At 32.0% G+C, this 15214-nt stretch overlaps 1 protein-coding gene across 2 annotated transcripts in view; it reads left to right on the top strand.

Annotated features, from left to right (window-relative positions):
• Positions 1 to 15214, top strand: part of CNTNAP5 (contactin associated protein family member 5) — a 945272-nt gene that overhangs the window by 913185 nt on the left and 16873 nt on the right. For both annotated transcript variants that reach the window (XM_074214960.1, XM_074214961.1), the window contains exon 22: positions 4226 to 4444. In XM_074214960.1, coding sequence (XP_074071061.1) covers positions 4226 to 4444 — 219 coding nt within the window. The remainder of the gene's footprint in view (positions 1 to 4225; positions 4445 to 15214) is intronic.

Raw genomic sequence — 15214 nt, 5'->3', positions numbered from 1 at the left:
CAAATTCGTGTTTCAGGAACATCATCTTAACAGTTGAGGTTAGCTGGAATGGACAGACTTTTGAGGCAGACAGAAAAAAGAGAAGAATGTTATGATAGTAAAAGTATGAGGTAAAAAGAGAGTAAACTGGATTGGTACAGTTTGAGAAATGAGAATGGGTATTCAAAAGAAATTATATCAAAGTATAAATAGGAGGCCTTGACAACTGATTTGATACATGACAGAAGTAGGGAGGGATAAGAGAGAGGATGTCACCCTAGGTTTTGAACTTAGGTGACAAGGAGCATAGTATTACTCCCCCCCAAATCATATGAAAGTTAGGAAGAGGAGAAGATTTATGGGGAAAGATAATTGGTTCAGTTTTAAACGAGTTAAAAATGTCTATGTAAATCTTAGCTTGAGATGTCTAATAGGCGATGTAAGTATTCCTCTGTGATAAAAATATATAGTCCACTATTTCTTACTCTAAATTGCTTGGGTAATTGATTCTTGAGCATTGAAATGACATTATGAAGGTTCTGTGCTTTAAAAACATTAATCTAGCAATGTACTTGCAATTTAAAGGTTCAAAGAACAACATATGATAAAGATCTGGGAATTGGACAAAATAATGTTTTCAGATGGTCACAAGCTTAAAACAAAGGCCTATAATATATATTAACAATGATTCTAAACTGTAAGAGACATTTAAAATAAAGATTACAATAATAGATAAATAGATATTTGCTGAGTTTCCAACATGACTTAAAATATCATCTATAACTAAGTGATATGGGGTTATTGACTGAATCCAGATCTTGTGTTACAGACAGAAAATTTGTAAATGCTGAAAAAAAAGAAAAGAATTTCTGGAGGGAGTCCTTCATTCACTATTTTTAAGCAAAAATTAGATGATAATTCCTTAGATATACTGTAAAGGGGATTATTCTCCTTCAGTTACACATTGGATTAGGTGGTCCTAGAATAACCTTCTAATTTAAATAATCTGAGAATTATGGACCAATGGATATATGAAAATTTTGAATATTTTTGAATGATATTTGGTAATATGCATATATTTAATGGTATCAGCAATTCCTTTGGAGAAGAGAAATAATGACGGCCTTTAAAATATTTTTATTGGATTTACATTCTCACAATGATAAGTACAATTTGAATAGCCAGCTTCATTGTGAAGGATAATAATGATGTTCATTCAAAAGCTCAATGTATAAAACAGGATAAAAAATGCTCTCTTTCCGACTTCTTATGGAAATAATGCATTTGTAAATTTAGAATTTGAATAAAAAAATTAAGAAATCCTTTCTGTTTCTAGTGGTAACTGAATGGACTTTGGGAAAGCATTTATTTTGAATATTCTTTTATTTTCTTAAGCTTCCAAAGATCCTCTTTTATGGCAATTAGAAACAAAATGATTCTTTTCTCTATCAGGATTTTCTTTTGGCTTTCAGTTTTCCCACTGCATTGACTCTGCTTTCAATGAAACAATACTGAAAACCATAGAAATCTCATATGGGTTTGTCTTTCTACCATCTAGGAATGTACTCATCTAAGAATTCATTACACCATAGCCTCAAACTGGCAACATTACTTCAACTAAGGGATTCTCTTGTTTTCTTAGATTCTTTCCAACAATTCCTGGTGGTTTTAATCATCATTATACATCTAGGATAAGCATACATTCCTGGAGATAAGATTCTATTCAAAATATTTCCCTCAAAAAATAAAATGTCATGTCCGTCACTTCCTCAGTTTATCTGTGTTCCTATTCTTATTTGTGAATCTTGAATTGGTGAAAATTACATTAGTAATTTTACCAATTTACCAAAATTACATTGGCAATTTACCTCTAAAGATCCAAGAACCATCATAGATTTCTTTCCAACTAAGTTCATGGAATAAGTATTTTGGAGCTACATCCCTAAACATAGATATACTTAAGCATTATAAGCTAATACTCTCAAATCCCCAAATTTAAAAATGCATCCCATTCATCCAACAAACAATCAAATACTCTATACCTTAGTTGTTTCTTCTTTTACATCTAAAAACAACAGCAACAAAACTCAATAATATGGCATAATATATGGAGCTACCTGGTTAAAAAGCAATGAACAATCTTTCCTTCAGTCTAGAATAAAATACTAATTTATTTAGCCCAGTGAACTTCTAGCATGTTGTGCTTTACTTTACATATACCCTTCTTTGTTCTGTTTAGTATTTCACATACAGGAAATTCAATCCCTCATCTTTCACCTTCCATCTCTGTTGTTTTAAAGAAAATCCACTACCCTCCCACCCTCCCCCACCAATCTTATAACATCCTTCACTTCATTAACAGCTTATAAGAGTTCCTACTATTCTTCTCAGATCAGTTCAAGTGTCCTTTCCTCGAGCAAGCCTGTCCTTATAACTACTACTTGCTTTCCTCACAAATTACTTTGTATTTACTCTATATTTAATTTTTAAATTTTAAAATCCCAGCTAAATGAAAACTGTTTTTGGATAATTGTAATTTAATTTCTCTCATTTGTTTTCTACTCTCTAGTATTAGACCTGGTCACTAGTATGTGCTTAATAAACACTTTTCAATAAATTATTTGATATTTTAAAGCTATTGGTTTATCCTGAACTGTTATAATTTCTTAAGAGATATATATGTACATATACACATATATATGTACATATATATACATATATATGTGTGTGTGTGACAATAAGTCAATAAGCATTTGCTAATTGTTTATTATATGCCACTTTGAGTTGATGTTCGGGTTGGGAGTTTTCCTCAAACTCCCAAATTCAATTGGAACTCATCAGTGGAAGAAGGTAGGGATAAAGGATGAAGACAGCTATGTTCTGGTGGAGGACTTTGTAGAGTAAAAGAATGGCTGATCTGGTCCCTTCCTCAAAATGGAAGTACAGAGAAGAACTCATTACCAGGGTAAGGAGACCATTTGCGAAGTCCCTGGTTTTGAATGATATGTCCCTCAGAAAAGTGCTATGTAGACTTGACCTGCCATTTTATTAGTAGGGGAAGGTAAGGCAGAAAGAAAGGAAAGGGAAGGAAAGAATAAGGGAATAAATATTCATTCATAAAGATCCTAGTCCCTATGCTAAGTAATTAAAAATATTATTTCATTTGATCTTTACAACAACCCTGGGAGGTAGGTAATATCATGATCTTTCCTCAGTCACATAGCTGTTTGGTATCCAAGGCTATATTTGAATTCAGACCTTCCTAACTCCAGATATGGAGTCATATCTACTTCTCCACCAGTTGACTCAATATAAGGAACACTTAGGAGAAGACTCCCTCTACTGCAGATGGTCGGCAATCTCTGAGCAATTTCTAACTGTAGAGAGATAACTAGAATATTGAGAGGTTATATGACTTGCTTAGGGAAAAATAATCAAAATGTTTCAGGAATGAGACATGAACCCAGATCTTCTTGGCCTTGGGTTGAGTTTGCTACTTACCCTATGCTTCCTAAAATAACAATGAGAATACTAATTATTATTGTTATTATAACAATTTTTAAGTCTGTACTGCATAGATTTCTTTATTAACTAATTGCCCTTATACTCTGTAGTCCTAAGAGCAATGTGACAATGGGACTGATAAAAATTCTCAACAGATTCAACCTTGTTTTAATATCAGCATGCATCCAAAGATCTTTTGAGATTTGATCAACAAAAAATTGGAGGGTTATTAGCTCAAGAATAATGAATGCATGAAACAGAGGGGGAGAGAGACAGAGAGAGAGATAGTAAAAAACATAATGGAATGTAGTATTTAAAGAAGTTAAGAGTAGGGGAATTGACTTAAGAGTTTTGAGAAGTTTTCATTTAATAAATTCACCTATCTTTCAAATGAATAATAACTTGTTGAATACTGTGATGTATATGACAGAATTCTGCATGACTTCCAGATAAGAAAAAAGAAAAATCTATAAAGAAGTTCAGAAGTAGAAAATAGTTATATGAACGGTCAAAATTTAAACTGGAAAAGTATTTCTTGAATGAAGTGATAGGAGTTTGAAACATATATCCCTTGATGCAGAGAAGCACCAAGTAATTCTAGACAAGAAGTGTTGATGCAATATGAAATACCACAGTCTTCTCTACTTGATAAGCTAAAGCGGTTTTGTAATTCAACTTTTTTGCACAAAGACACAGAAAAGAGAGAATGAAAACAACTTTCTGATTATGCTTCATGTTGTAGATAGCCTGGGACTAGATTCTGAAGTCTCCAAAGCGAACACCGTTGGATTTATTGGATGTCTATCATCAGTCCAATATAACCACATAGCACCACTGAAGGCAGCCCTACGCCACCCCAGCATTGCACCTGTCACCGTGAAAGGTGTTTTGGTGGAGGCTAATTGCAGATCTGTAATGGAAGCAGATGTAAACACAGCGACAACAGTATATTCTTCATCAGGTATGTCTCAGTAAAGAAAAATAGCTCTGCAAATAGATCCAAGATGTAAAGATTTTCTTTCTCTTCCTTGACTGCTATTGTCTACAAACTGTCTACAAATCTTAGATCATAAAATCATAGATTTAAAGCAGAAAAGAACATTAGAGATCATATCACCTAACAACCTCATTTTACACATTAGGAAACTGAATAGTAGGGATGTGGAGTAAGTTGTCCAAAGTTACTTAAGAATCAGCTAAGGCAAGATATCATTGGAATCTAAATCTGGAATTCTTTCTACTGTAATACACTATCTCAGCATATTACTATATAATCACTGATATCCTTGATGATGACATGAAACCAAGCAAAGGTTAAATTGTTTTCAAATTGTTATTTCAAGAGGAACCAAGTATTGAAGTTCTGATGCACAATAGTTATATCATCCTTACCTACTCATTTAGTCTCACATTTTCCCAGCCAACTCTCATAAAACTTAAGCAGGATATACTTATACAGATATAATCATAAATGCATTCTAATTCTTTCTATCAACCAAAGTTTTATAAGTTCATACAAAATAAATAACTCCCCAAATAAATTTTAAAAGTCTTGCCCTTTTCTCTAAGGAAATTACTATAGTTAAAAAGGTAGAGTTAATAAGTCTGATAGTTTACAAAATAGAGTAGATTTGTAGGACAATTCTTTAAAAGTAATGGAAGAAAATCTTTTATGTATTTATAGGGATATTATTTTAATCTCTATTGTTTCCATTATCTCTTATTTAGACTACTATAAAAGTCTCCTTTGGTTTCCTAATTTCTGACATTATTAGTCTTCAATTCATCCTCCAGATACTTGTCAACATAATCTTTTCAAGCTAAAGTTCTAACCATATTCCTCACTTGGTCAAAAATATTCATTTCCCATCCCCCCCCATCCCAACTCCTTATTCTGGTAATTAGGATCTTGCATCATTTTCCTTTCTGTATTCATTTTATACTACTACCTTATTTTATTTTTACATTCCAATATACTAATCATTTGCCAAGTTCAGTAGTCAATCTCTATTATGTATGCATTTCTTCAAGCTTGTTCCCTTAACAAAAATGTTGTGTTTTCTTATTTATTTCTGAATCCTTGCTCTCCTTTAAGACTTAGCTCAGGGGTGGAAAGGTGGCGCAGTGGATAAAGCACAGGCCCTGGAGTCAGGCATACCTGGGTTCAAATCTGGTCTCAGACACTTAATTACCTAGCTGTGTGGCTTTGGGCAAGCCACTTACCCCGGTTGCCTTGAAAAAACCTAAAAAAAAAAGACTTAACTTAGGTGCCACCTCTTCTACTTAACTTTCTCTGATCTTCTCTATTTCTCAGTATTTTCTTGTTCCTCAATTTTCCCAAAACTTAGCTTATTTATTCATTTATTTACATGTATTAACCCCCCAGTAGACAGCAAACTTCCTAAAGAGAGGGATTTTTAAGATTTTTATTAATTGTTTTCCCCAGGGACGTTCACATAGTAGCTGTAGAAGGCATTATTATACTTTTGTTTCTTTTCTAAATAGAAAAATAGTTTCTTTGAATTGTGAAGAATTATTATATGTTTAAGACTGATACTTCCCAGGCAATATCAACAAATTTATAGAAATAAGCATTCCCTTTCAATCAGAAGGGCCTCTGAATACAGAACATCTTAGGTGGAAGGACAGATATGCATGTTATTTGCTTTCATGCAGTATGCAGTTCATTTTATCTAATTCCTCCATAGCATTTCACAGAAAATAGATTTACCCTTAATTTTTTTTTAAATTAAAATTAGCAAAGTTAAGTCCCAGAAGAACAGAAAAATCTAGAGAAAAAGCTTCATCATTCCAGTTCTCAGACTTTCAGGTGGGCTATCTTGTTAACTCTCTCCATAAGTTGATGGAAGCTGGAATTTTGAAATAAAGGAAAGGGTAAAATGTGCCTTTTGTCTCCCTTTTAGCTCTTACTGGCCCTTTGATCAATGTGGTACAATATTGCACAAAGTGGTTCTTGTGCTTAAAATCAATGTGAATCTGATCTATTTGTTCCACCTCCTAGGCCTCAATTCCTTATCTCTCTAAAATGGAATTGGAGTAATTGACCTTGAAGTATATTTAAGTTCTAAATCAATAGTTTTATAATCTCATATTCAAGACCAAAGAAGAACTTGAAGTTTTTAGAAGGAAGAACAATCTTATATGATGGTATTAGTTATGGTATCATCATGTTTGATCTGAAAGAAACCTTAGAGTTCTCCTAATTGAAGCTTCCCCCAAGCACTACACCCTTTTATGATAAGAGAAATAATAATATATATATATACATAATGTATATAATTTCACAGTTTTATCTAGTGTAAATAGAACTTGGTGGTACAATACATAGACAACAGATAGATCTTTTCTTCTTAAAGCAATGAAATTGGAACTTTCTTTGTTCCCCTGCTGTCTTAATAATTGGGAAAAATATCAGGATTATGTAATTGATATTAGATAATTAAATCTTTTATTGAAGAGTTTTCCAACTATTTTATGGATTCAAATGCTTAAGTTTTATTTAAATGAATTTGTGGCTTCTTTGGCATACATCTGCCCCGATTTTCTCTGCCTGGGGTTTCTGCCACTTGTCTAGCAACCAGGGAGTGGACAGTCCATTAGTCTTGGCCAGGAAATGTTAATCATCATACATTATTGGTCAACAGGAAGCTAGATCTTTTATTAAAGCAGGGATTCCTTTAACACTAAGTTTAATAATTCTACCACTCTTCTCCAAATTTCAATTAGTTCTCTCAAAATGAACAGCCTAGGAAAACGCATATGTTCCTAGATTAATTTACCTTCTAGCTCTTATAAGAGTCTGTAGAGGAACTGAGAGTAAGTTAAGCTTCGGCAAACACATCTGGATAAAACAAATTTTTTTAGTTTAGAATCATAGAATGTTTATGCCAGAAAAAAAACATTAAATTTAATCTAGTCCAACTCCCTTCATTTTGCTGAGGTCATTAAGATTTTAGTATTGTGTGTCACTGGTTAACAAAGTCAAACAAGAAATTACTCAGACAGAAACAGAAAAATAGCCAATGATCTTTCTATTATTTTACAATTCTCAATTGTTACTTTATTTTCTTCCCAGATATTCACTTTAAGCTATAGCAATTGAGTGATTGATTTATTTCTTGATTTGTTTATTTTTCATCATTTATTTATAGACATTCATAATTCATAAATCTATCCATTCATTCATTTATCTATTCTTTTATTTATGTATTTATTTGGGGGGTTGGGAGTTGAAGGCGGTAGTAAGATCAGTGCTGCAGTATAAAAGAAATAGTGTAAAAGGTGTTGGGGAACCTCAATTCTGGCTCCTTTTCTCTTCTTCATCCAACAAGTCACAGTGTGCTCATATTACTTAAAGTGAATCTAGTAATATCTTATCTTCCTGGAAAAGGATAGTCAGTATTGACTAGTTCCAGATGGTTTCGAGAGTTTATATCCATCTGTAAGGTCTGTGATTCTTTGATTTTATATATATATATATATATATATATATATATATATATATTCCAGTAGATTCCTTTGCAATGAACAGAGAGGAGGATATATTAAAACTCAAGAGGCATTGGACTGTGTTCTTTTTAATGAGTCTATACAGATGATTGGGATTCATTGAAAGAGTTAAGGGATGGTAGATAGAAGGTAGGAATTTTCTTAAGCTCTCTCAGGTTTCCTTCAGATATTAATTATAATTCCAAATATATTCTGGAGTTATAGAACTCACAAAAGAACAGAGTGGAGCATTTTCTAACGAGGTCTGTTTCAGGGGAAAAGTAAATAAGTCCAGGCAAGAGAATTGAAACCCAGCAGCTGGACAGCAGGATGTGGTGGAAATTAGCCAAAGGTATGTGCTAAAGGAGATATCTGTAGTAGAGTTTCCTGGAGTCTACACTCAGCAGACCAATGACACAGCAGCTCAGCCAGGATGTCTCCCAGCCCAGTTACCCCATACCCCTGTTCAGCCAGTGTACCTGGGATGGATGTTCTAAGCCAGAAATCAAGTCACTATTGTTCCCAATCCAGAAAACTTCTTCCCATTAAATAAGCTGCAGCCTATCTCAATCCAGAAGACCTCAGTCCAATGAGCAGGCCTCTAGAATTTTCATTGCTGCAGGTCAGTAAGTGGACTTCTCCCATAACACAAAAAGCCTGGAACAATTTACTTAGCTTACTTAGAGAAAAGCTGTGACTATGGAAAATTCCTTTGAAGATAGGAATAGGTCAAAAATTATCTAAGAAGAGGATGACAGAAAAAGCACTATATGTGAAGCTGCAGAGCAGAATATGAATTAGGCTGCAGCCAAAAAAGAGTTCTTGGAAGAGCTCAAAAAGGTTTTTAAGAGGTAGTTAGGTGCCACAGTAGATAGAGCACTGGCCCTGGAATCAGGAGTACCTGAGTTCAAATCCAGCCTCAGACACTTAATAATTACCTAGCTATGTGGCCTTGGGCAAGCCACTTAATGCCATTTGTCTTGCAAAAACCTAAAAAAAGGTTTTTAAATATCAAGTAGAAAAATTAGGAAATGAAATGCAATTTAAATTCGACATCTTGCAAAAGGAAACACAAAATTTGACTGAAGAAAAATAATTTTAAAATATAATTGAACAAATTCAAAAACAAATAGAAAAAAGATAACAGCTCCTTTAAAAATGGAAGTGACCAAATGAAAAAGGAGATGCAAAAACTAACTAAATAAAAGAATTCCTTAAAGAATAGACTGGAGTAAGTAGAGGCAAATGTCTTTAGGCGATATCAAGAAGTAATCAAGAAAAACTATGTGAAAAAAATAGAAGAAAATGTAAAACAACTCCTTAGAAAAGCAATTTACCTGGAAAATAGATCCAGGATAGTTAATAAAAGAATGATTGGACTACCTGAAAGTCATGATAAAAAAAAAAGAGTCTGGACAAGTTCTTTCAGGAAGTCATTAAGGAAAATTGTCATGTTATTCTAGATCCAGAGGGGAAAATAGTCATTGAAAGAATTCACTTGCTGAAAAGGATGCCAAAATGAAAACACCTAGGAAATATTATAGTCATATTCCAGAATTATCAGGTCAAGGTGAAAATCCTGCAAGCCACCAGAAAGAAACAATTCAAATGGCAAGGAACCACAGTCAGAAATATACAGGACTTGGCAGTATCACCATTAAAGGATTGAAGGAACTGGAATGTAATATTTTGGAGGGCAAAGGAGCATGTATTTCAAACTAAGAATCAACTACCCAGCAAAATTGAGCATGCTCTTTTAGGGGGAAAGTTGAACATTTAAAAATTAGCTTGATGAAAAAAATAAGCTGAATAGAAAATTTGATCTTCAAACAGGAGATTCAAGAGATACTTAAGGGAGGCTAGGTGGCATAGTGGATAAAGCACCAGCCTTGGAGTCAGGAGTACCTGGGTTCTAATCCGGTCTCAGACACTTAATAATTACCTAGCTGTGTAGCCTTGGGCAAGCTACTTAACCCCATTTGCCTTGCAAAAGCCTAAAAATAAAGAGAGAGAGAGAGAGATACCTAAGAAGGTAAACAGGGGAAAAGAAAAGAAAAAGACCACTGAGTTAGATTATATTGGTTACATCTCTACATGGAAGGAAGCTATTCAAAACTCTTGAGAACTGTAACTCTATTAGAGGGAGTATACTTAGCCTAAAGATATGAACATAAGTTGATTTTGATGGGATGATTTACACGAAAATTGATCTTGGTCTAGGGCATAAAAACCTCATAATAAAATGCAGAAAGTTAGAAATATTACATACATCATTTTCAAATGATAATGAAATAAAAAAATACTTGTAATAGAAGGCCATGGAATGATAGATAAATATTAATGTAAAACTAAATAACCTAATTTTAAAGAATGTGTGAAGCAAGCAACAAATCATAGAAATTGTTAATAATTTTGTCCAAGAAAATGACCACATTGAGACAACATAACAAAATTTGTCAGATATAGTCAAAGAAGTTATTAGGGGAAATTTTATATCTCTAAATGTATGCATAAATAGAATAGAAAAAGAAGAGATCAATGAATTGGGCATTCAACTAAAAAATTTTAAAAAGAGCAAATTAAAAATCCCCATTTAAATTTCAAATTAGAAATTCTGAAAATCAAGGGAGAGATTAATAAAATTAAAAGAAAATTATTGAACTAATAAAACTAAAAGTTATTTTTAATGGAAAAAACAATAAAAATAGATAAAACTTTGGATAATCTGATTTTTCATAAAAAGAAAGAAGAAATCCAAATTGCCAGTATCAAAAAGGAAAAAGGGGTAAATTCACCATCAAAGAGGAAGAAATTAAAGTAATAATCAGAAGCATTTTGCCTAATTGTAAGCCAATAAATTTGTCAATATAAGTGAAATGGATGAAAAAGTATTAGCTGCCCAGAATAACAGAATAGGAAATTAAACACTTAAACAACCCCTTTTCAGAAAGAGAAATTGAAGTCACTTAACTTCCTAAGGAAAAACTTTCTAGGGCCAGATGGATTTACAAATTTATTCTACTAAATATTTAAAGAACAATTAATTCCAATTCTATATAAACTATTTGAAAATCTAAGTAAAAGAAGGGTTCTGCCAAATTTCTTCTATTACACAAATATGGTGGTGGAAGGGATAAAACAGAGAAAGAAATTTATAGAGTGTTTTTCCCTAATGAAAATTGTTTCAAAAAATTTAGCTAAAATAATACAACCTGATTATATCAAGTTATTACTAGAATAATTCATGATTATCAGGTAGGATTTATATCAGGAATGCAGGGTTGGTTCAATATTAGAAAAACAATCAACATAATTTCAATAAATGCTGGAAAAGTTTTTGAAAAATACAGCTCTTTCAAACTGCCTATTAAAAACACTAGAGTGTATAGGAATAAATGGAGTGTTTCTTAAAAATAATAAGCAGTAGCTATCTGAAACCATCAGCAAACATTATATGTAATGGGGACAAACTGGAAACATTTCCAATAAGATCAGGGGTAAAATAAGAATTCCTATTATCACAGTTATTATTCATTATTGTATTGCAATATTAGCTTTGGTAAGAAGAGAAGAAAAAGACATTAAAAGAATTAGAAAAGTCAATGAGAAAACAAAACTCACTCCTTGTATATGATAGTATGATATTCTTAGAGAATTCTAGAAAGTCCACAATGAACAACTTTTGCAAAGTTTCATGATATAAAATAAACCCACATAAAAAATCAGCATAACTATATATTACCAACAAAGCAGAGTAGCAAGAGATAGAGAAATTCTATTTCAATAACTTTGGATGATATAAAATACTTGAGAGTCTAAATACAATACAAAATCAAAAACTATATTACAACAATTACAAAGTTCTTTTTATTTGAAATAATATCAGTTTTGAATAATGGGACAAACTTTTTGGAGAGTGCTTTGGATCTATACCCAAAATACAATAAAACTGTGCATATCCTTTGATTCAGTAATTCCATTACTAGGTCTGTAACCTAAAGAGGTCATAAGAAAAGACTAAAACTCCACATATGCAAAAATATTTATAGCAGTTCTTTATACTGGAAAATGAGGAAATTCCCATTATTTTGGAAATGGCTGAATAAATTTTAGTATATGATTTGATGGATTTCTTTTTTATAAGAAATCTTGAACAGCCAGACTTCATAAAACCCAGAAAAAAGCTTACATGATGCTTAATGAAGTGAACAGAAAAAGAAAAATATCGTATATGTTAATGGAAACTTTGTATGATGATCAACTCTGATGAACTTGTTTATCTCAGAAGTACAATAATCAATAACTATTGGGAAGGGCTCAAGATGGAAAATACTACCCTATATCCAGAGAAAGAACCATGGATTCTTAATGCAGACTAAATTTTAAATTTTTTTTCCCCTCGTGTTTTATTTTTCCTTTTTCTTTTGATTTTTCTCTCACAAAATCTTTAATATAAAAGTATATTTAACATAGTTATATATGTATAAGCTATATTAAATTGTTTTCTGTTAGGGAAGTGGGAAGGGACAGGAAGGAGGGAGAAAGATGTGAAACTTGAAATCATACAAAAATTGATTGTTGAAAACTATCTTTGCATATAGCTAGGAAAATAAATAATCTTTTTTAAAAAGAAAGAACCAATGAGAGCTCAGACAAGCAGAATGAACTGAAGTACTTTGGCAATAATTTGTCTTTTTAAAAATATCTGTATTGAATAGTGTTAAATGATTCTAGCATTAAATGAATGATACTCATTTACAGCAGAAGTATTTCATTAGATAGTTAACATAGTTGGATGCAAAGCCATAGCTAAAACTTTCTCCCTTTTACACTTCATCATCTTCCATCTTCTGTCAATTATCTCATTACTTATGAAATTGAAATTCAGAGAGAAGATTATTTGAGAAAGTGGTGGTGATTGGGGCAATAAGTCACTCCTCTGCATTCCATGAACCTTGGAATATAGGATGAGTAGTACTTGTAAGCAAGGCATTATGCTAAAGGTTGTAAGGAACTAAAAAGAATAAAATTATATCTCTGACTTCAAAGTTAAGTAGAAATGGAAAGTAATTATATAAGAAACATGATAAAAGTTATGCAGAATTAATTTTTAGATTTTAAGTTCTATGACCTCTGAAAAGTGAAGACTAAGCATCTGAATCTTTAGAAAAGTCACTGTGAAGAAGATGGATAGGATTTGGAAAGACAATAAAATAATGAAGGGGTAGTTCAACTCTTAAGTGTTTAGGTTTTTTTTTTTTTTTTGGTTTTTGCAAGTCAAATGGGGTTAAGTGGCTTGCCCAAGGCCACTCAGCTTGGTAATCATTAAGTGTCTGAGATATGGATTTGAACCCAGGTACTCCTGACTCCAAAGCCAGTGCTTTATCCACTACGCCCCCTAGCTGCCCCAACTCTTAAGTTTTTAAACAGGAAAAATCAGTGTTGAGAAGATGGGGGAAGACAGAAATAGCATTGTATTTTTGGTCTAGCTGCAAGTGAAACAATTCTGAATTTTCACTTGAAGTTATGAAAGAAGAGTTAAAGAATTATTCATATCTTTTGACACAAAAACCTACTTCTTGGGATGAAGGCAAAGACATAAACAAAGTACTGATATTGCTAAAATCTCCATTGCAAGCTTCTTAAAGCACATGCCAATTAGTTGTGATTGTGACTCAAAATTATTATAGTGGGACATGACTGTGCAATGATGAGAAATTCATAAGAAGGTATGAAGAATTTGAAGAATTATATAAACCAATGCACATCAAATGATGTGGAACCAAGAGGACAATATACTCAATAATGATAATGCTAATAATTAAATGGAAGTTTTCATTGGAATAACAAATCAAAACCAAAAAAGCAATGAAGGCTCTGGAGAGGGAAAACTCAAAGATACTTCCTCCCTCATAGCAGTGAGGTGAGGACCTACTAGCACTAAATATACTATACAATATTTTAAAAAAATGTTTTTGTATCAAATATTTTGGCCTAATTATTTGTCAGACTCTTGAAAGGAAGTTTCAAAGGAGGTAGATGGTAGTGAGGTGAAAAATAACTCTGTTATAAAGACAAAAGATATTCTTAAAATATGTTTTAAAGAAGAATGTCAGGCTAACCTTAATTTCATGTTTGACAGAAATTTAAAAATGTACTTCAAAGAAATGCTTTATAATGTACCTAAACTTGAGCAAAAAAATTGATAAAATCTGTTTTCAACTTCATCTTAACAAGATTAAAATATATATTTAATAGTAGAATGGTTAGGTAGATAGACAATTAATTGAAGGGTTAGATTTACTTTAAAAGATACCATTTCTTCAGGACCTCATATATTTTTGCTTGGTACTGTTCTGTCTGACGCATTTTGTTAATGACTTCGATAAAAGCTTAAAAGATTTACATAACCAAATTTACAGATCACATAAAGCCTGGAATACTGACATAGTCAGGATCCAAAAATACTTTGATGAGGTCAAATTTGGGGTTGAAGGTAATCAATTTTTAAAATTTAATATGGAATAATTATTGTCATATATCATAGATTTTTAAGAATCATTTTTAATAATTACAAGATAGGCAAGATATAATCAGATAATAGTTCACTTGAAATTATGACATTTAAAATGATGAATGTGAACTTGAGGACAGCATTAGGGAAAATATCATGTCTAGGACTAGATATGATTATCTGATTCTTCTCTGTACTATTTAGTCTAAAGACCTAGAATACTGAATTTAAACCTATGTACTGCATTTTTTAGCAATACTTTAATAAGATGAAAATTAGAATTTTTTTCAAAGAAGCATAACTGGAACCATGTAGATCTCATATTCATGGAATATGTAAAATAGTTGAAGAAACCAGGGCTGTTTAGCTAGGAGAAAAAGAAGATTTAAGACAAAGACAGATGTCTTTATATAATGGAATTATTGTCATAGTCTATTTGTTTTGCCTGGCAGTAGAGGAGAATACTTTAGCAAATGAAAAGAGAATAGATGAATTTAAGAGATGTTTGATGTTCTAAAAGTTAGAACTATTGGAAAATGGAATGGGTTAACATAGATACAACTCTAGTGTGGGTCATATAAAAGGAGGAATAATCTTTTATTATATAAATTCTAGAGATGATTCAAGTTTATGCATTTTGACTATATAATCTCTGATATCCCATATAAAATTTTGTTATTCTGTGATAATATGATATTACACATGTTC

Source organism: Macrotis lagotis, chromosome 1 (assembly GCF_037893015.1).
Source record: "Macrotis lagotis isolate mMagLag1 chromosome 1, bilby.v1.9.chrom.fasta, whole genome shotgun sequence".
Taxonomy (NCBI): domain Eukaryota; kingdom Metazoa; phylum Chordata; class Mammalia; order Peramelemorphia; family Peramelidae; genus Macrotis; species Macrotis lagotis.
The sequence above is the reverse complement of the archived record's forward strand: the minus strand, read 5'-3'. Positions and strand labels throughout refer to the sequence as shown.